At 44.0% G+C, this 24052-nt stretch overlaps 1 protein-coding gene and 1 non-coding gene across 13 annotated transcripts in view; one reads left to right on the forward strand and one right to left on the reverse strand.

The window, feature by feature from the left end:
• The window catches only part of SVIL (supervillin), a 116787-nt gene that overhangs the window by 40461 nt on the left and 52274 nt on the right, over positions 1-24052 (reverse strand). For 5 of the 12 annotated variants that reach the window (XM_045069103.1, XM_004777845.3, XM_013048626.2 and 2 more), the window contains 10 exons: positions 23414-23448; positions 22326-22387; positions 21893-22032; positions 20392-20487; positions 18416-18659; positions 17213-17786; positions 16192-16417; positions 8776-8905; positions 4913-4960; positions 4283-4360 (listed from right to left, as the gene is read on the reverse strand). In XM_045069103.1, coding sequence (XP_044925038.1) covers positions 4283-4360; positions 4913-4960; positions 8776-8905; positions 16192-16417; positions 17213-17786; positions 18416-18659; positions 20392-20487; positions 21893-22032; positions 22326-22387; positions 23414-23448 — 1633 coding nt within the window. The remainder of the gene's footprint in view (positions 1-4282; positions 4361-4912; positions 4961-8775; positions 8906-16191; positions 16418-17212; positions 17787-18415; positions 18660-20391; positions 20488-21892; positions 22033-22325; positions 22388-23413; positions 23449-24052) is intronic. The other 7 variants (XM_013048630.2, XM_013048631.2, XM_004777851.3 and 4 more) reach the window with 4 other exon arrangements.
• Positions 1317-1424, forward strand: LOC123388865. The gene has a single exon (XR_006603386.1). It is a non-coding gene; the product is annotated as a U6 spliceosomal RNA (small nuclear RNA).

Consider the following 24052-nt stretch of genomic DNA (forward strand, 5'->3'; position numbering starts at 1 on the left):
AAATTACTTCTGGTAAGTGGTATTTTTCTTTAAACTTAAATATGTATGGAGAAGTAGTCCATGTTCATGGATTGGAAACTATAACATTGTCAAGATGCCAGTTCTTTCCAACTCTATCTACAGATCTGATGCAATTTCAACCAAAATCTCAGCAAGCTACTTTGCAGATATTGATGAACTAATTCTAAAGTTTATATGAAGAGGGGAAAAGACCCAGAATAGCCAATATAATATTGAAGGAGAAGAATGAAATTGGAGGACTGGCACTACCCTACTTTAAGACTTACCACAGAGCTATAATAATCAAGACAGTGTGGTATTACTGGGGAAACAAACAAACAAACAAACAAAAAACAGATCAATAGATCAATAGAACAAAACAGAGAGCCCAGAAATACACTCATACAAATAAACTAACTTTGAAAGGTCCAGGGCAATACAGTGAACATCAGAAAGTCTTTTCAACAAATGGTGCTGGAACAACTAGATCCCCACTTGCCAAGGGGAAAAAAAAAAAAGAATCTAGACACAGAATTTACACCTTCCCCTAAAAATTAACTCAAGATGGATCCTAAGTCTAAATGTAAAATGCCAAACTAAAATTTATAGAAGATAGCATGGCATAAAAATCTAGATTACCTTGAATGCAATAACTTTTTAGATACAACACTAATGAGAGAAAGAACCAATAAACTGAAATTCATTGAAATAAAAAAAGCCTTTGCTCTATGAAAGCACTGTCAAGAGAATGAGAAGACAAGCCCCAGACTGAGAGAAAATATTTGCCAAAGACACATCTGAGAGAGAAATGTTATCCAAAATATATAAAGAACTCTTAAAACTCAACAATAAGAAAATAAACAACCAATTGAAAAATGGGCTAAGATCTGAATGTACATCTTACCAAAGATTTTTATTTAATAACATAATTTTATTTATATTTAATTACAAGCACATGAACAGGTGGTCCACATTGTATGTCATTAGAGAATTGCAAATTCTGACAACAATGAGATTATCACTATACACCCATTAGAATAGCCAAAATCCAGAACACTGACAACACCAAATGCTGGTGAGGCTGTTCAACAACAGGCAGTCTTATTTTTTGCTGGTGGGAACGCAAACTTTTGGTGCAGCCACTTCGCAAGACAGTTTGGCAGTTTCTTACAAAATTAAATATACCCTTACCATGTGGTCCAGAACTGTGCTGCTTGATCCCCAAATGAGTTGAAAATGTTTACACAAAAACCTGCATGTGGGTATTATAGCAACTTTAGGTATAACTGCTAAAACTTGGAAGCAACTGAGATGCCCTTCAGTAAGCAAATGGATAAATCAACTAATTGGAATGATACAGAGAAGATCAGCATGGCCCCTTGCACGAGAATGACATGCATATTCATGGAGTGTTCCATATTTTTTTTTTAAAGATCCTATTTATTTATTTGACAGACAGAGATCACAAGTAGGCAGAAAAGCAGGCAGAGAGAGAGAAGAGGAAGCAGGCAGAGACAGAAGAGGAAGCAGGCTCCCTGCTGAGCAGAGAGCCCAATGCAGGGCTCCATCCCAGCACCCTGGGATCATGACCTGAGCCAAACGCAGAGGCTTTAACCCACTGAGCCACCCCGGTGCTCCAAGTGTTCCATATTTTTAAAACAAATGCACACACACAAACAAACTGATATAACCAGAAAGAGAATATTATTTAACACTAAAAAGAAAGACGCTATCAAGCCGTGAAAAGGCATGGAGGAACCTTAACGGCACAGGACACAGTGAAAGAAGCCGATCTGAAAAGGCTACATGCTGCGTGATCCCAACTCTACAACTTTCTGGAAAAAATAATTATGCCTCCCTCATAATTACCCCTCCCGAATACCCAACTTTTTTATCAACTTGGATGGGACTGGAAGAGATTATGCTGAGTGAAATAAGTCAAGCAGAGAGAGTCAATTATCATAGGGTTTCACTTACTTGTGGAGCATAAGGAATTACACAGAGGACATTGGGAGAAGGAGAGGAGAAGTGATTTGGGAGAAATCAGAGGGGGAGATGAACCATGAGAGACTGTGGACTCTGAGGAACAAACTGAGGGTTTTGGAGGGGAGATGGTGGGGGGTTGGGTGAGCCTGGTGTTGGGTATTAAGGAGGGCACGTATTGCATGAAGCACTGGGCATGGTGCATAAAAAATGAATCTTGGAACACTGAAAAAATAAAATTAAATTAAGAAAAAAAGATTGCCAAGGATTCGAGGGAGGGAGGTATAAATAGATGGAGGGCAGGGGGTTTTTAGGGCAGTGAAACTAGTCTATATGATACTATAATGATGGATAAGTATTATCATATGTTTGTCAAAATCCAGAGAACATGCACCGGGAGGGAGCCCAAGTGTGAACTATGGACATTGGGCTCTAATGATATGTCAGTGCAGGTTCAACATATTTAATAAATGCACCACTCTGGTGTGGGAACTTGATGGTGGGGAAAGCTCTGTGTGTGTGTGTGTGTGTGCACGCGTGCGCATGCGTGTATGTGCCGACGGGGGCACAGAAGGTATATGGGAAATCTCTATACTTTTGGCTCAAGTTTGCTGTGAACCTAAAACTACTTTAAAAAATAAAGTTGATTTAGGGGCGCGTGGGTGGTTCAGTAGGTTAAAGCCTCTGCCTTCAGCTCAGGTCATGATCTCAGGGTCCTGAGATCAAGTCCCACATCAGGCTCTCTGCTCAGCAGGGAGCCTGCTTCCCCTCTCTCTCCGCCGGTCTCTCTGCCTACTTGTGATCTCTCTCTGTCAAATAAATAAATAAAAATGTTTAAAAAATAAAGTTGATTTTAAAAAGTGTGTATATGTGTCTATATATAATAAATATCATTTGTATTTAAAGAGTTCAATAATGTATCTTTTCTTTTCCAGCTTAATATGACTTATTTAAAAGAAACAACCCCTCTCCCTTCTCCCAATCATAGAACAGCAGGTTTGCTCCAGATTTCATCCTGTTTTTTGGGGGTGGACACTGCTGTCTGTGTGGGGCTGGGATCTCACAGACCAGCATTCTTAACTTCAGAGGAACCCAGGAGTGAGGAAGAGGCTGCCTTAGGGGGATTTCCACTGCGAAGATAAAAGATGAAGCAGGAGGGCCCAGCAGATACCTCGCTGGGACAGCACTCTGTCAATTTCATATCTGATATAAGGTCTCACTGCCTCTTTGTCAAAGACCTATTTTGTCACCACTCGTCCTAACAGAACACTATAATCATGAAATTTTTAGTTAGAACACACCTTAGAGGTAAGAACAACCCAGTTCTGGGGCACCTGGGTGGCTCAGTCACCTAAGCCTCTGCCTTCGGCTTGGGTCATGATCCTGGGATCGAGCCCCACATCAGGCTCTCTGCTCAGTGGGAATTCTGCTTCTCCCTCTGCCTCCCTCTCTGCCTACTTGTGATCTTTCTCTCATAAATAAATAAAATCTAAAAAAAAAAAAAAGAAAACCCAGTTCTGATGAGAAGACAAAGGCCCTCCGAGGGAAATGACTAGGTTAAGGTCCTTAAGACGGAGGGAGGATAGAATCTGGGATTCATGACAGTGTGGATGCAGGCACTTCTCCCAGACACTCTGACCCCAGGGACATTCCAAAGGGAATAAAAAACAATCTCTGGTACTCTGGGCTTTAAAAGTGATAGTGTGTTTTGCACGAACAGAAAGATTCCACCCAAGTCAGATCTCCTTTCTGGGGTGGGTTTCAAAGGAGGTACAGTGGAGATGGAGCAAGAGGGCTGTGGGCTCTCATCTCAGTAAGTCACTGCGAGGAGGTCCTGTCAGCCCAGCCTCTTCCCTGCTCTACCTTCCCCTCTGGCCCGTCCACACCCACCTACTTCCACCGCAACTCCGCAACTCCGCAACTCCGTGTCTTCCTTTATCAGGCCTAGCAAGATAGCACTGTTCCCAACTGGGAGCAGAAAGCTTCGGCACAGTCCTTGGGCTTCTGACTTACCTTGGACATTAAAAGGGGAAATTCTTCTCTTAAACCGGTTTCACAATTCCAAGGTCAAAGAATGCCATCAAGTCTGCCTAAAAGTCTGACCCATGGATGTGATGTGTGTGACTAACTCTAATTATACAAGAACTGATCTCTCTCTCTCTCTCTCTCTCTCTCTCACTCACTCACTCACAAACACACACTGAAATGCAGCGAAGAAGTTCCATCCCCAAATGAAACAAGCTCTTCCCTACTGCTCAGAAATTGCAATGAGGCTTAAAATGCATAGGCTTTTCCTCACCTGATTAACAGATACAAAAGACAGGTGTTTATGGGCAGCAGGTATAGTAGGAGAATAAGTAGAAGCATATACAGGTTCCTATAGAGCAAAGCAAGAGGATTAGAGGTGAAAAGAGAAGGTTTATCAGAGCTGGGAGGGGAGAAGTAGAGACAAAAACGAAGTATCTCAACCAGGATGTTAATTTACTCATTGCAATTTCAGTTCTCTTTTCAAGACAGTCCCTTCTATTTGTTTGTTTTCTTAGAGGGCTAACAGAAACCCATACCAGCACAGTAAATACAATCGAGTCAGTTCTGTGCAGTAATTACGTGAGTTAATGACAAGATTACTGCAGTCTGTACCATATTCAGTTACAGAGAGGGGAACCCCAAAGTTCATCGACAGGTTCAGCATTTACCATAAAATCTCTTACTTAAAGTCTTTAAGGTTTGTCATTATATGATTAAAAAAAAATTTAAAAAAAAATTAAATAGGATAGCTGTCTTCTCTGGATAGAGGTGGCATCTTCCCTGGTAGCAAGAAACCAAACAGCGAGAGCTTAAAAAGGAAACACCAGTGATGAAAATTATACATGGCGAGGTCGAATTGTGGCTAGAATCTAGAGGACACCTACATTAGAGTCAGGCTTACCCAAAGCAGATTAGAAATGGCACTATCATCTGCAAATCCTCCTTCTTCCTACAGGTTAAAACAAACAGGAAACATTGCAGAGTGCTGGAAGAGTAGGGTAGGGTTAGGGTGTCACAAGCACTCTCAAGGAATTGGTGCCTGGGTTCACTTGGACGCATGCACAAACATGCTCACACAGTCGGTGACACAAACACCAGGGAAACTCCTATCCCATCAGTGAGATGATAATCTTTCATTTGCAGATCATACCCTCCGCCTTTCTGTCCCTCCTCCCTTAGCTCTTTGAGGCGACTTCTTTCTCCTGAACTGTAATTTGGAATTTCAATGTCAGCAGACAATTAGACCATGAATGTGGCAGATCTACCTTCGTTCAATTTTCAAGAACATGCTTCGGGACATCACAGATCTTAGCTTGATTCACTGACCAGATACTACTGAGCACAGCTGGATATTAACTCCACATCTGTGACTCAGACACAGAACTTGTAATGGCACATTCTATAAAGGGATTTTATTTCCTGGAAAAAAGTCTGATATATTGGATGATTATCTTAAACTGTAGGGGAGTCATGACATACCTTGATGTCAAACATGCCAAAATGAGGTGGAAATTTAAAATAATCACTTGGTTAAAAAAAATAAAATAAATAAATAAATGCAATTGAGTGGTAATGGAGAGACTCCCGCTTTGAAAACTTTGTTCCATTTTTCTCGCTCTTTGGATGGAACAAGTTAGCCTGGAGGGACCGGTGTACGGATAACACTCAAGTGCACACATTCCGGACAGTGTGGACCTGGCCAAATCCACAAACCACATGGCTTTCCCATCTTCAGAACTAATTATACTTGCTATAAAAGCAGACATGCTTAAGTCAGGTTAGCCCTGCCCTGGACTAAGCCAAGAACAGGAGAAAGAAGAGAGAAGAAAGGAAGAGCAGCAACGGGAGAGAAAGGGAGAGAGAGAGAGGAGAGAGGAAGAACCCAGAATGGTGATTACAGGAAAGGAGGGAGTCCAGTAAACAAATGATTTGTGCTCTGAAGCTCCAATGCGTGGGGGGGGGGGGGGGCAAAATAAATCTGAAAAGCAGGGAACTGCTGTTAAGTGAGGTGTTCTCTGAAACACAACCAGTCTTTTTATAGGGAATGGGAAGCTCTTAGTTCCCCAAATCTATTCATGGGCCAAGAGAGATTTTCTTCCCAGGAAGGATCCAGAACGGGATGCCGGCTAGAGCATCAGGAATTTGTTTTGTCTGGGGACCAACTCTCTGACAGAAACAAAACCCTTATAGATTTTTCAAGGCATCGTTCATTGGTTTCTAATGCGGCCACTAGACAATCTAAAATTACTTGTGCTGCTCACATTTTATTTTTACTGGACAGCAAGGATTTTCATAGGGGCCACAGGCGTGATTTATAGGGAGTCCCGTCTATTTCCTGCCTCCTCTGCATTTCCCCAGGCTGCAGCTCACAGGGTTGTGCTTACAACATACAAAAGCGGGAGGAGGGCGGACGGGCCACCACAGTTCTGTGCCTTTGATGAATTCACAAACTATGCTGGAAGTGAAGCTCTGACTGTATAACCAGCTCTCTTCTTCTCTGGGTGGAAAAAATGGAAGGTTCTAGAACTTGCTCCCCTTAGCAGAGCTCTCCATCAGCAAGTCTAGATCCAACCCAGGCAGTCAGATCCCATCTGCATGCACCACATGGCATGAATATCTTTCTTTCTCCGGGCAGCATTCAGACACCCAGGAGCAGAGGCGTCTCTCGAGCACCGTTCGGCTGTGGGGGGACCGTATGAAGACAGATTAGGTTTAAGGCACCTCACATCTGAGCCCAGCGAAGGTGTGACCAAAAAATATTGCCAGCCCTTAGGATGAAAAGAAGCCGAGGGCTTATCAGGGGCCATGTGAAAACCACTTGACCTCAACAGAACCTGAGATTTCCCAATGTCTGTTACAAAAGCCCAAAATAGATCAGCTTATTTTAACTTCAAAGAGCTTACTGTCTCAGGCCCTGGCGAACTAGGTCACTGAGGAGGAAGAGGAAGAAGAGGAGGAGGAGGCAGAGTGCATTCACGATGGCTGCGGCATCTGCAATGTCCCGGAGCACAGAGACAAGTCTGCACACTTGGGTCCCAGGCATGCTTAGAGCCCCGGCGCTCCCATGGGCTATGCTCTCCCCCTGGGCAACGACAGTCACCACCTCAGCACCCCCGCCTGCTGAAAACCCAAGTGGGGCGAAGTTCAGATCTCATCCTCTACTCACAGCTCAAATGATTCCCCCCTCACCTTTTAAGGGGTCGGGCGCCTATCCCATTCACTGTTCCCGAGGAGCCCAGCTACCTTTCTGCATGAGAGCTGTATCTGAATTTTCGCCAACCCCATATGGGCCTGTCAGCTCCTATGGCTTCTCTGCATCTTCCAAAATGACCAACAAGAAGTGAGTGTTAAAGTTATTGTTGAACCGATGATTTCAAGACCCTTTTAAATAAAGTGTGTGGGCAACAGGGATACATCGAGGGAGCCCGGTTTTTGTTTTTGTTTTTTCTCTACTTCAAGATCGCATTCTTGAAATCCAGATTTCGCCCACATGCTTTTAAGTCAGCTGTATTAGAGAACTTTACAAATAGCTGAAATGATGTTTTCAGTCATTATCTTATTTAATATCTTATATGTCTCAAACACGAAAATACAAATTGTTGTTTCAATTCAACCTAAGAGAACACACAAGGACCATATCAAATAGCACCAGAATTCTCGCAGCTGAAATGATGTTTTCAGCCACTATCTTTAATATCTTATATGTCTCAAACAAGAAAATTCAAATTGTTGTTTCAATTCAACCTAAGAGGACTCACAAGGACCATATCAAATAACACCAGAATTCCCGCCTTAGCATCCTACACGGGCACCTCCCTTCCATGGAAGTTTCTGAATGGCTACTGGTCACATTCACAGTTCCTCTCTTCCATAGATTTTAAGTTGTTTTAGAACTAAAAGAGGTACAGGGGCCCATCCTGGTGGAACTGTTGGTTTTTTGGGGTTTTTTGTTTGTTTGTTTCTGTTTGAAGATTTTTGATCCTAGAAGTTGGCCAGTGGACATGTGACAGGTGGCCGCCTTGTCCCCAGCCAGGACATGCATTTGCAAGCGTAGGGCCAAGCGACAGGAAACTCACCATCAGCTCTGAGAGTGCGCACTGACTGGTCCAAAGCTGGTCATCATCACATTAGTAATTTAATAACTTGTCAGTATCGAAACACTTGCCAGTATCGATCACAGAGCATTACTTGTTTTTTTGTTTTTGTTTTTTTTTTATTACCTGATTTTAATTTGTAACGAATTTTGCTATACATTTTCAACATGAGGCACACCTGGCTCCTTGTAAAACACACTCACAATAATAAGTAATAAGAAAGTAAGTACTCACTGACCACACATATGTCCTTGTTTTGTATTTTTCAGTTTTTAAATCTTAGCACAGGACATGCAAGACCGCATTGTAAATGCATCTTATAAATGGCTTGTGGTCAACTAAAGATTGTTACTCTAAAGATTTTAATAACACCGTAATGCCAAAATGACTTCCCTTTGGAAGGTTTTAAACTGAAGTGAAAGTACACACTTCAAAATATAGGAGCTTGCTTGCTTCACGCACTATGTACACAGTGCTGTTCACACTTTGATAGCATCTCAAGGCTTGACCTTTTGATCAGTTTCAGCTGCTGTGAGGCAGATGTGCAGTGTGTACCCGAGGCAAGACAGCGCTTCCCAGAGTGGGCATTAGTTAGGGCATGCTTGCCTAGCTGATACACTTCCAAGCGTGATGTTAGTTGAATGCTTTTTCTGAACATAGAGAACGTTACCTTCTTCTTGAGGGACTGTTCTGTTTCTTGTATGTGCAGGCTGCTGGTAACAGACGCCTTGCCATACTCCTGCTTTCTGATGAGTCTGTTTTTCCAATCTTCTTCCCCACTCTTCTTCAACAGTGCTAACCTGGGGGGGAACATAAGCCAACCAAAAGGGGTTCAGCACCAAACTCTACCTTGTAACAGAAGCATAGTTTGGGTAAGTTAGTCTTTGGCCAAAACATGACCACAGCTACCAACTTTCAATCTTTTTGAGTTTCATTTATTCTGAAAAAAGTCCTGCCTGGAAAATTAATACAAGCATCCCCTTTTCTAAGATGTCCTTTCCCTCAAATCTTAGTATCAGCATTCCACCAGAGGAATTACCTTTGTGTTTTTTTCCTTGCCCTTGGGCTGAGAACAAGGAGATGAAGGTAAACCATCCCCAGAGAAAAAACGTTTTCTAGTGACCCCTTCTGGTCACTTTGTGGAATAACATTTAACAGCTACAGCTGGATGGACAGTACTCCTTTGCAGAAAATTTAGCAGAAATGGCTTTGAAAACTTAAAGCTATAAGGAACTGACAATCACTTCATATCTTTCAAGAAAAGGCAAAATAAGATGTTTAAGATTTTCATCTCTCTGTACTCTAAGCCCTGTTCTTTTCCTCCAAAGGTACGTGGTCTCTCCAATCTATCTTAATATGGAAACTATTCTCTACAAATCTGTTTTAAATGTTTTAAAATGACTCCAACTTTCCTCCTGGGGAAAGCCACATAAAAAAAAGAATCTAATTAATTGGGGTTTTTTACCTAACCTACTTTAGCTCAATTTGATGTGACCTGGTACCAAGCTGCCTGGATGCTACAGCCTGGGAAAAGGCTGTTTCCATGAGCATAAGGTTTCTTCAGCTTGCTCTCCTATGATGAATGAAGCTGTCTCAGGCACTGAAGTTGGCCAGACATAGGAAAGATGAAAGGAAAAAAAGTGATCACTAAACTCATTTCAGCTGCTGTTCAAATAATGTAAAGATTGGGGGGAAAGGCATTAGACGGCCCCCGCCGTTCTTCTCTGCCGAGCCTGCTGGATGGGGTCTTTTGAACATCCTAGTGCATGTCCATAAATGGCATACTTGAAAGCACATCAGCTCTAGCCTGGCCGTGAACTCTGGCCCAGTAGCCTGGCATCCTTTCCTTGTTGGTAATTCTGGGAACTGGACTCAATGGTCTCTTAGGTCCCTTCTACTCATCTTCCTGACTCCACTAATGAAAGTTTTCCTATGCAAATAAGAAAAACAAATGTTGCAGTACTTAAATAAGAATCTACTTCCATCTAAAAATTTGTACATAATCATACCTTGTCTATTCATTCAAGGAATGGAAAGTAAGCACAAAGAAAAGGAGTCCCCTAAAAGGGAAGGAGTTTCAAGCTCTGGACCTATTCCCTTCTCTTCCTTTTCCTTTCTTTCCTTTCCGCTATGTTAGAGCACATAAGACCTCACACGACCATTCTATAAAACTGATACAATGCCACCTTATTGTGATATTGTGATTTACAATAAGAAATTTGTTCTTGGATTTCATCACCCTTCTGGGTCTAGAGCTGCTAAACCCCTTGAAATTTCCTAAGTGATGAGAATGACAGAGGTGTCTTTATATTAATCAGGTGACCTTAGGGAAGCCCTTAAGGATGGGGACTGGTTGCCAGGAGAACCAATCATGTGGTTTGTGATTAGAGGAGTGGGACTTACAGTCCTATTCCCTGACTTCTGCAGAGTGGCTGGTGGTTGAATCAGTCACCAATGGCCAATGATCCAATCAACCATGCCTATGGAATGAGGTCTCCATGGATACCCAAAAGGATGGGGCTCAGAGAGGATTGGAAGCTCAGTGCCCTTTCTTTATACCTTACCCTATGCATCTCTTCCATCCAGCTATTCCTGTGTTATAACCTTCTACAAGGAGGATGAGATCTAGTAAGGATGCTCTAGTAAATCAAACCCAAAGAGGGGGTCATTGGAATCTCTAATCTGTAGCCTATAGGGTCAAAAGTCCAGGAGACAACCTGAACCTTCCTCTAGCATCTGATATGACAGTGTGTGTTAAGGGGGCATCCTTATGCAACAGAGCCCTTAACCTGTGGCATCTGAAGCCATCTCCAAGTAGACAGTGTCAGAATTTGCTGAATTGCAGGACTCCCAGCTGGGGTCAGAGACATGCTTGGTGGTAGAGGAAAATAACCCACATTGGCAATTAGAGTCAAAATCCTAAGACAGACCCCATTTGGCTGAAGGTGCCATTTAGCCCTGCATTCTAAAGCCTGTGATGTTTGACAGTACTCTGCATGCTACCAGGGCCAGTTCATGTACTTGAAAATAAATGCTCAGTGCCTTCAGGTGTTTTCATGAGACTACACAATGATTTCTCTTTTCTCTAATTATTTTGAATGAATCAGTTTTATGCTAATAAGGAAAAATAACCAAATAAAATCAGATCATGAAAAAACAACTAGTATTTGCATAGAGCTTTCAAAGTATCTATGTACTTGCACAGAGTATTTCCAAGCATCTACAAGTGAGATTTTAAGAAAATGAGTATGCTGGTATTTTTACACCTGAATGAAGAAGTACTTCCAACATGCCATCTCATGAGAGACATTCATCTCCTTGCAAACTGGTCTTGGGGCTGGCTTCTGTCTCTTACTTCCCCTTTGACACAGACAGTAGTTCTTCATCTTGACCATCTACCTTTTTAATCAGATTTGATCCCAAGTGAGCTGAGAGAATCTAAAAAGTCGAATTCATCCCCGTGAGCTGAGCTTATGGGAAATCCTGTGCTACAGTCTTTGAGGACATTCTTGAAACAAAGCTCCTGGGTGTCTGGAGCAATGAAAACATAACCCAAATAACCATACGGTTTCCTTGATGGCTGCCCTGAGTGCACGTAAACCTGACTTAGAAAAAACAAACTGTGGACTCTACAATCACTTTATGGCCCACCTCATGCTCTACCGGTTCCAAAGAAACTGAAGATTATTCTGAGGCGACAGATGAGGCATGAGTGCACACACAGATGAAGGATTTCACTGACTGAGATCACACTGCATGTCAGGTAGTGGTGGTGGTGGGGGGGGGTTGCAGTTAGAGGGGAGGGGCAGGGAGATGCTGTGCCCAGGGAGGGGTGCCCTGCCTCCCAGAGCATGGCTTGTCTGTCTCCATTAGTGTGTTAGCTGACCAGACCCATTTGTGTCTGAATGTTTTAGAGACTGCATAGTATTCTGGGTTTCTTATAATGTTGGCTTTTTTCTCCCCTGTAATGGCCTTAATTTCAGGCCCCAAACCTGAAATCTTGCTTCTGGATGTGCTGGCAGGGTCTCATCAGGCACTTCCAAGGACTACAGGGTCAGCAGAATCACGTGGAACAACTGGCATTTTAACTTAGGCCACACAGTACTGGGACCCTGCCCTGGCTTACTGAGTGCCAATGACGGCTAACTTTAACGAACAACACGTGCTGAAACTTACATGCATTATGGTTTTCCTACTTGGTGATCCGCAGGCTGGGAAGGGCAGGAGACCTTTCCAAACCCTTCTCCTGTGATTCCATGACCCGCTGGTGGGGGCCAAGGAGCAAAAGGTCTGCTCCCACACACGACATAAATTACTGCCTATGCAATTCAAACAACTGTCAGCGCTTTTCACATCCGCCAAGTCCGAGCGCTATTTACAGGGCTGTGATGCTGACAGCCTGGGCATCTGCTTGGTCTGAGGCGGGGAGCCCTGTGAGTGGCATTGGGTTAGCCTATTAACCCCAAGGCCTGGCTGGGGGCCACAGGCGCTGTGTGCTTCCAAGGCCGCCTGGGGAAATGTCTGCCTCTCTCGCCAAGGCCCACACTTTCTCAGCAGGGAATGCTGGCCTGACAGGCCTGTGTTCAGCCCCGTCTAAGAGGCCAGTCTGATTAGAACGGGTTTTGCAGGCTCCCTGCCGTTGGGGCTGGGTCAAATGTGGGACAGGCAAACCATGTGCCCCTAATCTTAAGTATGGTTTTTTTTTTTTCCTTCCCCCTTTGAATCACTGGCACCCCACAGATTTCAGATAGGACAGACCAGCACAGATCAGTACTCCTATCAGATCTTGGTCTTGGCTGGTTTGCAGGCTGCTGGAGTAAGCTCCTGTGTCTTTTAAATGAGGACACATCAACGATCAGAGAAGACTCCTGGGGCCCGAATTCTTACGTAAATCTGGGGGCCCCTCTGGTGGCTGAAATCTTGAAATCTTGAGCAAGAGCCTCCAGTCCCTGTGGGGGGAGCATGGATGCAGTCTGGTGGGGTGGGAAGCAGGGGATTGGGGGGGAATGCAGGGGCCAGAGCAGGCCTCTGCAGGGCGGACGGCTAGGCTGGTGAGGGCCAAGGATCACATTCTTTGCCATTCTGGGAGTTCACCTAAGCCCTCACACTCCACCAGTTCCCAATGAGAGGATGGCTTTCTTTGTTGCCTTGTTTAAAAATCTTTTCCTGAATCCCAAAGCACAGCTACAGTTGCTTTGGTAACTGTGGATAAGGTTCCTAATAGCCTAGTAGACTTCTAAAGGGGTCTCAAGGGTCTTACCCCTAAAGAACACACAATTTATTTGACTTAGAATAAGAAGTACCCAAACAGGGGTGCCTGGGTGACTCAGTGGGTTTAAGCCTCTGCCTTTGGCTCAGGTCATGATCCCAGGGTCCTGGGATCAAGCCCTGCATCAGGCTCTTTGCTCAGCAGGGAGCCTGCTTCTCCCCCTCTCTCTGCCTGCCTCTCTGCCTGCTTGTAATCTCTGTCTGTCAAATAAATAAATAAAAAGAAGTACCCCGAACAGGGCCAATTTAAACCCAAATCATTTAGGCAGTTATGAAACAGTTGATTTTACTAATCCAGTGCAAAAAGCCAATGGGTAGCCTGAGTGGTGCTAGTTATGGTTCAAACTTGACATTGCAGACATTAGAAAAGAGGAAGAAAGAAAAGGAGCCTTTAGGGACATCTCCTTGAACGACCTGCTTCCCCCAAAAGAGGAGCATACTGAAGCTTTCCTGTGATTTCTTAGTTACACTCTGAGTTACACTCTGACAGTCTTCCAAGTCCCAGTTATCAGAGTATAAAATGGGGACAGCATTGCCTCCCTGTAAGGGCTGCCTTCAGTACTAAGTGAGGTGGTCCATAAGAAATTCCAAGCGGGGGGATGGTGGATGACCCCTGGTGTCCCTCAGGACTCAACAGGACTCAACAGACCCACCTCCCAAGCAGGAAAGAGATGGATGCACAAGGCTAAGGAAGCGAAAGCTGCAGCTTTCTAAAAACAATGAAGGAAATCTGCGAAGTCCAGTCTCCACCTCTTACTAAGAGTCAGATGTGAATGTGGAATTGGAAATAACCATGCAAAGAACACATGAATTGAGAAAATCCGTTCAGGAGGAGGCGAATCTTTTTCCCACCCCTGTCTCGCTGACATTTCAGTCCTCCGTTCAGTTTCCTAGTTGGAACACAGGTGAGTGGCTAACCCAGCAGCATGAGCATATGACAATCTCACCCCAGCTACCCAGGGGAGGTCGGAGGCCAGCCCCTGGGGTCGGTCCCTTCGCCCCCGTTGGGCCTTAGTGGTCCTTGGAACCGAACTCCTTCTTTGGTGAAACAGGGCAGTCAGAAGTTAAAATAAAGTTTGAAAGTTCCACGTGATATGTTACATCACAAAAGGGGAAAAAAAAAGGCCAAATAATATACAAAGAGCATTCTTATTTTAAATAGGTCAAGCTTCATTCTTTCTTTCTGAACAGAAGGGAGGGATCAGAGCCCTGCTTCAGGAAAAACTACCACAGATGGACTGTAAAGATAACACCATTTGTGTTTTCAGCAAAGTACAAATAAAAATACTATCAATATAGGGGGGGGGGGATCGCTGGCGATATATTTTCTAAGAGAAGTGTCTCTCATCTTTTATTAGCAGCTAAGCTCGTCATAAATTATGCTAATAGAAAATATACCAGATTTACCATAAACAGGGAGGTAAACCAAGAATTACTGCACAGTGGAGAGACACAAAACTTCTTCCTTGAAGGTTCAAAGTCCTAACAGACAGATTATACCCAAAGATGAGGGCTCTCCTTTAAGAGCCTGTGAAAGAAGGGGGCATACTTTTTTTTTACCCCAGTGAAATATTTTACCAATGAAACACCTGAACTTGTGTGTAAGTGGTATTAGTCATTAATTCCCTTAAATGATGTGTCTTCCTTCTCATCCAACCGATGATGAGGAGTAGGATCTCTGGGATCAAGCTCTCCCTGGGCCAGGTTTTGGTGGAGGAGGAATTCACACCAGCACAGGCCAGTGTCTCTGATTCAAGACCTCACTCCCATTTAGCTGATGGGGTATTATCTTCCCCTTCATCTAAGCCCCCGGCAGTCTCATCTACTGTGAATTTGAAAACAAGTGAAGGCAAAAGTACGTTAAGATTTAACAACCTTACTAATTTGTCGGTTGAGAAAGTCCCCATCTATCTAACCCTTTTAGGCATGGGGCTCAAAAAACTTGGACTTGGAAAGAAGAATGAGGAATTTTGATCGTGGTTTGATGTATAGTCTTAGGCAGTGCAAAATGTATCCAGAAACATCAGAGTGGCCACTGTCTGGCAGGGGAAGAAAGCTTCCGAATGGCGGGACGTGCGAAGGAAGGGTGCCGGCAGAGTGGATGGTGGACACAGCTGTGCTGGTCACCCTAGAAAAGTATAGAGATCTTTCTGCATCTAGTCTTTTTATCACTATGACATCTTTTGCTGTTTAATCCCACAGTGGCTAAAGGCTAACAAGGAAAACACAGCCTGAAATATTTAGCCCTGGCTCCTTGTCCCTGTCCCATTTAAATATACCCTCTCAATTCTCCATTCGATTTTTGGAAACGAGGTTACAGTGTTACTGGATAGTCCAATGTCATCTTTCACAGCTATGACCTGACATAAAACTTCAAAACCCAGTTCACAAGAGTCCTCCGCTTCCCTTTCTGTAGGATAAATAAAACTTAGGTTCTAATCCCAAAGACGTCTGTCCCAAATATGGATTTGTCCTCATTCCATCTACATACACGTTACACAGACCGTCATGAAGGCTTAAGTGCATTCAATTTGAAGCCACATGTCTGATGGGGAAAGAGCCAAGAACATTGCTTCCATCATGGGACAGTGCAAGAATTTCATAGGAAAGAGAGAAAACAGAATCCCAAACAAATAAGTAAGCCCAAGTCAGCATCCGCTCGTGCCCGTACCTGAGTCCAAAATTGGCACTCCTCCAGCATCACCGCCCCCTGTGTGGTCATGACGTCATCTCTACCCATCACTTGGAGCTTTTCCTACCAGCAACATGTAAGCTCCACCCCCAGGAGAATTACTCTGCCATCATTTAATCACGTTACCTCTCTTTAATGGACATGGTTTTGCCGGCTGAATCGAGGATGCCCTCCACCGCAGGCACTTTGATCTCTCCAGCAGCGAACATCGCACATGGACTCCTGGAGTATTTCTCCTGCCCTGGTTCCGCAGGATCTTGCTGCCTCCAGGACACGGGGGCTGCAGTGGGGGCCACAGTCTTCCCGGCAGCCAGACCGGTCTGCTCAGAAGGGGGCTCCCCGAACTCCGCCGCTGGGAAGAGAGGAGCCACGTCAGCATTCCCTTCTCCAGGCAGACATTCCTCCAGCTATCTACCCCGAGTGGCCCCACACACGGAGTGAGATGTGGGGGTGTGGGGGGTGTCACTCAATCCGCATGGATTCACGCCAATTTGTAGCACGCCATCCTCTGCGAGGAAACCAATCTGTCCGGGAGGTTACTGCACACAGCAGGTTTTGTGACAACTGGTCTTTTCCTGTGTGCAAGACACAGGAAGAGAGCTTTCACTACACACTATGGAATGCTTCTCCTCCTCCAAAACAATCCTTTTCACATTGCCAGTGGCCTGAATCACATGCTAAAACCACCAACGTAACGTACATGCCATCATTTTCTATAAATGCAGAAGGAAAATGAAAGCCCCAAGTAGCGGAGCTTACCAGTCTGCGTACCAGGACCATGGAAGGAGTCTGGAAATCCACGGTCCTGGGTTCAAGTCCTCATTCCCTGTGCTTAGTGCAGCCCTTTGGGGTCACCAAGTCACAAAAGGGGCCAACAGGGCTAGCATTTCACAAGACTTATGTGAGTGAATCCTCATGTGTGAGAGCTCCGGCATTCCTATTGTTGGAAACTGATCAATCCACTGAACAGGTCATATTCAAGGGGAAGAAAGGTCTGGAGAAGAGTGGGTTCACTTGTGATTTGTCATCGATACGAGTTATAAACTGTCCTCCTACTTTAAGTAAAAATATTCACAGACACACACAACCAATCAAGCCAATACCAAAAACCCAGGTGGTTTCTAAAACTTCCGGAGCAGTAACCTACCTCTTAGTGAAAACTTCCTTCTTGGAACGTTCTCCATGTCGACCTTCTCTTCAAAGTGCTGCCTGTCCTTCAAGTCTGGGCTCCCCTGTGCGAGGCTTTTACCCATGGAGAATTCCTTCAGCTCGTCACCAAGGTGGGCAACGGGAGGATGGCCTAGTTCCAGGCTGCCCTTTCTCGGAACCGCATATTTGGGCTCCTTATGGCTGTCTCCTTCCCGGACTCTGTTAAAGGTAGGGCAGGGTGGCTCTGCTTCCTCGAAGGACCCGTACTTTTTACCACCATCTCCACCTGTCAAAACTCTCTTGCTTTCGGCCTCTCCAAACTCTCTCAACATTCCTCTGCTCCCACTACTCTCTGCTGAAGGCTGCCAGGCTTGGGACTTCAGGATGCTTCTAACCGGAGAATCTGAATTTTCTATCGAAGAAGGAAACTTATAGTCAGTGGCACTCGTGTTGTCGTCCACAGACAGCTTTGTCCGAAGATCCCCCGCGTACATCGGCGTGACCATAGATGCCACAGTGGACACGGAGGTGTTAACAGTCGGTGAGAAAGGAATGAGCTTTCCACTTTGCACCTGGAAGGACATAGTTAAAGTGCAAAAAAGCGGATTCAAAAATACTATCTATATGAACCTCAGTAGGGATTGGCATAGAATGAATGACTACATTGGGGGCAGTTTCACGGCTTGTCTTAGCAGGAAGATGTATTTTCCTTTTTTTTTTTTTTAATATTTTATTTATCTATTTGACACAGAGAGACCACAAGCAGGCAGAGGGGCAGGCAGAGAGAGAGGAAGGAAGCAGGCTCCCTGCGAAGTAGAGAGCCTGACGTGGGGCTCAATCCCAGGACCCTGAGATCATGACTTGAGCCGAAGGCAGAGGCTTTAACCCACTGAGCCACCCAGGCGCCCCAGGAAGATGTATTTTCTTAATCAAAATTAATCATTAATCAAAATCATCTGGGTGAAAAGCAGATTTCTCATCCTATTATTTTCTCCATAATGGATTCATTCCAGATGATTTCGGCAAGCAAATCATGAAAAGAAAAAGGTACTCGGCATGGCTATCCTTCTGAGGAAAGAAGTTATTACCAGACTCCCGACAGGTAATAGTTTATCAACTTAATTCCATCTAGGAGCCAACAGCACGATCCTGTATTTTAAGAACATACCCACACACTGGATTAGATTTATAGTGCACCCACCTGTTCCACCTCCCCGAGCGTGACCGGCTGAGTCTGATAGCGAGCGTTCATTCTCCTCTGTCTCATGTCTATTCTGTTTCGGGTAGAAATAGCTTTTGAGACTGGCTGAGACAATTTGTTAAACAAGGCCAACTTCTCTGCTAAGCTTAGAGTGGAGGAGTCAGGTTCACCTTGTTCAGCAGAATCTTTGCCCTCATTTGCCTGGTCTCTGGCTAAAGCTTTGTGGTGAGCAGATGCCTGTAATCTGAAAGGGATAAACATTAAAAAAAAAAAAAAAAATCAGTGACAGAGATCAACACAGACAAAAGACCCTAAATTTTGAATATTAACTCTCTTCCAAGCGTCACTTAATTTTGAAAAGGACTGATTTCTCCCTACAGAAGTTGAATACAGGTGTAGGCACTGTTTAGCTATTAACAAGCCTGCGAATAGCAGAGGCTGTTACCAATTGGCTGTTACCAATGTCATGAAGGCAGAACTTTATCTCTAAATTATTTCTAAAAAGTGAATTTCCTCTTTAAGAGACTGAAGTCAGCTTGGTTATACCTTATCTTAGAGAGACGGTGTATCAGTGGTATCAACAACAAATAAGGCTAAAAGAGAATCCCAAGGCATTATCTATGGCATGTCTAGACACTATCTAAATATGTGGTTCGGGGGTGACTCAGTGGGTCAGTCCGTTGAGCATCCGACTCTTGGTTCTGGCTCAGGTCATGACCTCAGGATGGTGAGATCGAACCCTGAGTCGGGATCCGCACTCAGCCCAGAGTCTGCCTGAGACTCTCTTTCTCCGTCTCCCTCTGCCTCCTCCCCTCTACCCCTGTTCTCTCTCTCTTCCTCTCAATTAATCTTTTTAAAAAAATAAACATGTAGTTCAGAGGTATTCTTTTCTTTTTATAGGACTAGGAAATAATCCAGTCATTCTGTCAATAATATATCTGGAACAAGGAGTTTCGATTTTCACTTGCTAAACATAAATAGATCCATTTTAAAGATTCCTTCTCTCCTCAGTGCATCATTTTCTCTCATAGCTTCCTACCAGTTTTCTGAAAGGTATAGAGATCTGTAACTCCTAGCAACTTGAAAAAGGACATTTCAGGTGCTGCAAAATCCCTCCAGCTTCTGGGTGGGGGAGAAGGCCTCCTATTACCTGGTCGTGGTGAATCTTGGAAGGTTTATGACAACATAGGTTGAGGCAACTGGCAAATCCAGTTCTCAAACCCAGTGGACAGCATATTCTCTCTGAACACCAGTGAATCACCAGTTCATATGCTGCCCCAGACTAAAGAGCAGTAGACCCTTGCCTCTGGGTGGGGCCAGACCTATTTCTGCACTGTCATCTGACTTCCTTTAAACTTATTTTTGGCCCTTGTGTTTTGGTCCCTCACAGCAAAACAGGGGACACCTATGTGCCATAAGGACATACTTTCAAAACACAATTCAAAGCTTAGTAGTAAAACATCTAAGCTCAGACTCCATAGATGATTATTGTCTCAATCCCAAAAAGTTATGACCTTGTCTGTCTGTATATTAGAAAGAGATATAGTTGTTTCTAGCGTGTATTCATGACAAGTGTTTACAAAAACCAGGGTATTACTAGAACTTCAACATTCATGTCGAGTCCTCATTTTCGTATTAACCTTTATTAAGTGCTAGTAATTTAGATGGAGGATGAAATTTCTTAGAAAAGACTGTGATTATGAAAAACAGAAACAAAACAAATGGATGAGTGAGTTAGTGTGATCCTAGTTCCAATACATGATGTAAGCAGGGAGATAAAAGGTTTCCTCATGCAGGCCTACAGGAAGTTAGCAGCATCTCGCACTACGACAACACAAAATGGCGCCCATCCCCAAAGGCAACTCCTTGCATTGACTCATTTCTCAAACACATGAAAGACATTCAGGATAATGAGATGCATCTGCTGTCTAGGACCTTTGGCCTGAGGGCCGCATGCAGCTACTTCCGTCCAGTACCTGGCAGGCTGCACAGTGCTCTTAGCTACACTGGGACTAGGAAGTCTCGCCATTACAGGCTGGGTGGCCCCAGAGCACGAAGCAGGGATAGGTTCACTTTAAAGGCAATTGCCAAAGAAGGAACATTCATGAGGAGAGAGAAGAAAAGAAGCGTTAAAGGAAAACATAGTTTTAAATTTCAGAAACCGTAAATAAATATTTTAACAAAATTATTTATTTATAAGTCCTCTGGGGGAAATTACCAAAGAAGTTGAAAAGCAATTATAAACTGAGGAACTAAGAGACAGAGATGATGCAAAGTAAATGGAATAAGATTGGGTTTTTAAAGCTTGGAAAGGATTTACCCTGACTTCAGGGTAACATTAAAAAACAAAGAGCTAGGGCACCTGAGTGGCTCAGTCATTAAATATCTGCCTTTGGCTCAGGTCATGATCCCAGAGTCCTGGGATCAAGCCCACATGGGGCTCCCTGTTCGGTGGGAAGCCTGCTTCTCCCTCTCCCACTCCTCCTGCTTGTGTTCCCTCTCTCGCTGTGTCTTTCTCTGTCAAATAAATAAATCCTTTTTAAAATTTTTTTTAAATTTTAAATTTTAAAAAAATAAGAAAAAATAAAAAACCAAAAGAGCTGATCTGCTCAGAGTTCCTAATGAACACAAGAAGTGCTCCTCCACAGACACACCAGGAAGCTGAGGAACAGCTGGGTAAGGACGTGAGCAGCTGCTCTAACAGCAGGCCCACAGGTGTGGGCTGCAATACAGACGCCTCTTGGGGTGCCCATGCCCTGAATGAGATGAACATGCTTTCTTCAGGAAGGCTGCATGTGGGTCCGGGGCAGAAGCATAAAAACCATTTCTAAAAACCCAATAAAAATTTTCACTTGATTGAAACAATTATCTCTGAATGAATTAGTTTGGGAAATTCATTCTGAACATATTGGAGTGGACTGCTCAAGTACTGGAAAGTCCTCAAACTTCCAAGGAATTGTTTATGGTTTTCTGGTGACTATTTAAAAACAAATTTAAAAAACAAAACAAAAAACCCTCCAACCCCTTATCTTTTTGAGACAGCTGCTGAAATGATATCTGGGGTTTGCCTGAAAATGAGGCAGGAGGACAGGTGAAGTGGATGGAGTTTTGGGAGAGCCAAGACTGTTGAAACTCGGTGGTCAGTACAGTCAGGTTCATTATGTTAATCTCATGGCTTAAGTCTTCCACTGTGAAAAAGATTAAGAGAAAGGCACAGACCAAAAAAATTAAAATTTGTCTTGAGGTTTTTCTAGGAGATACAACAGGCAACACACCCTGTTACAAAGCTCAGAGACACCACAGGAAGGAAAATCCCAGAGTGTGAACATCTCTGTGGAGTCTAACCGAACCATCTCCTGATCACTTCATTTTTACTTAAAAGTCTTTAAATCTTTTTTTCTTTCTCTCTCTCTCTCTTTTTTTTTTTTCCAAGAAAACTTTTCAGCCAAGGCCCAGAGGTCAGGAGGGGGTACTTACGTGGCTGCAATGGCCACCTCCTCGGTAGTAACGGGCTGGGTGTGGGATCGGTCCTGGAGCCGCCGCAGCCTTTGCTCCACCGCCGCGTTTCTGGAGCGTCGCTTAGGAACGTTTTTCTCATCAAATGATTTTTCCATTTCCTGAGATCAGAAACGATGCGGAATCCTTAAATGTTTGTGGAAAGGGCACTGGGGCTGCAGGGTCTCTGCTCTGTTCCCTGACAGGGCACGGCACCCCGGGAGGGACCCCCTGTGAGGCAGGTGTCATTCTCGGGAGAGTGTACCTATGCAGTGTTGGGGGGGGGAGGGTAGGGAGGTCTCACCAGCCAGGGGCTGAGAGGCATGTGGGCCAGGCCAGGCGGGCCAGGCGGGCCAGAGGGCCCCGTGCAGGGAGCAGGGGATGGTTTCACTTCAGGCACCTCAGTACACCTTACCCTGAAAAGCAGCCTCTTGGCAGCGACACTCAGCTTGGCTCGTTCGTCTACCTTCTCTTCATCTGTAAGAGGCCACAAAATAAAAACTGAACATTATTAGAAATATGTAGGTGAAGTCTCTGAAAAGTTTCCCAAGCCTGACCCTAGAAATCCTTTGAATGTAAGAATGGATGTATCAAAGATTATAATTTGCAATATTTTCCCCCTGGAAGGATCCCATTCTTCTGCTCAGTGAAAAGGTGCTAATTTCCTTTGCAATTAACCAGACAAAACTCGGTCTGGACAGGAATTCTCTACTGGTGAAAAATTGAGGTTTAAGAATAGATTTTATGGGCGCCTGTGTGGCTCAGTGGGTTAAGCCACTGCCTTCGGCTCGGGTCAAGATCTCAGGGTCCTGGGATCGAGTCCCGCATCAGGCTCTCTGCTTGGCAGGGAGCCTGCTTCCCTCTCTCTCTCTCTCTCTCTCTGCCTGCCTCTCCGTCTACTTGTGATCTCTCTCTGTCAAATGAATAAATAAAATCTTTAAAAAAAAAAAAAAAAGAATAGATTTTATGACGGGGCGCCTGGGTGGCTCAGTGGGTTAGAGCCTCTGCCTTCAGCTCAGGTCGTGATCTCAGGGTCCTGGGATCGAGCCCCGCATCAGGCTCTCTCTCAGCAGGGAGCCTGCTTCCCCCTCTCCCTCTCTGCCTGCCTCTCTGCCTACTTGTGATCTCTCTTTCTCTGTCAAATAAATAAATAAAATCTTAAAAAAAAAAAAGAATAGATTTTATGAAAGGAATTCTTTATTATTACACAGTAACAAGTAATTCACAACAAAAAGCTGCTGCTTTAGTAAGTCAGTTATTTTGTTTTTTTTTTTTTTTTTTAGTTATTTTGGTATTATTCATTCCACAGTTCTAATGCTCTTAAAAGGAAGGAAAAGCTCACCCGAGAATCTTAACTAGGTTTTTAGAGTCACAGAAAGAAAACCTGCAGCAAAGAAATCCGTAGACTCCCAAACCCCATCCTCTCAAAAAAAAGCAGAATCTTACAGAAACCTAATCTGGGTGAGATGACAGAGAAGTGACAAAAGGAAAACAGATACTTGCCCTCCGCGGCCGGCATTTCTGAATGCGAAGCAGACCTAGGAAAGACATTAGGCAAATAATAATAACAAAAAATTAGCTGGTGGGAATAGATGATCCAAATAAAACATCAGATGAAAAGTTAAAGCAAAAGTAAAAATTCAATCGAACTCTCTTAAAGAATATCATCCTGCTAGCAATCCTCGTTGTGAATACACAGATACAGGTGTTAACGGACACAGTGCAGTGTGTGTGCACACAACCCAGCCTGGTGCACACCTCGTGGAGACAAAGGAGAACCGAGTGTGACTCATTAAACACAATTGGTCAGTTTGTACACAAACATCATCCTCTCTACGTAGAAGCATAGGACCGTGTAAAACTCAGATACGACAAGCAGACAGACATTTAGAAAGTGAGTGTAAAATCCCTAGTTCTTTGCTCGGGAAAATCTGGGGAATACTCACTGTGGTTTCTAATTTAACGAGGGCATAAGAAATGAAAAACAGTAAATGAAGAAAAATAACATGTCTCACTTCTTACCATCTGAACGCAACGTAAAACTGTACTGCGATACTGTTGCCACAGGCAGCATTCTTTAAAAATACATGTATACAAGCCACATAAATATTCCTTATAGATTAGATGGAGGAATGATGGAAT

Source organism: Mustela putorius, unplaced genomic scaffold, assembly GCF_011764305.1.
Source record: "Mustela putorius furo isolate JIRA1106 unplaced genomic scaffold, ASM1176430v1.1 tig00003913_pilon_pilon_pilon, whole genome shotgun sequence".
Taxonomy (NCBI): domain Eukaryota; kingdom Metazoa; phylum Chordata; class Mammalia; order Carnivora; family Mustelidae; genus Mustela; species Mustela putorius.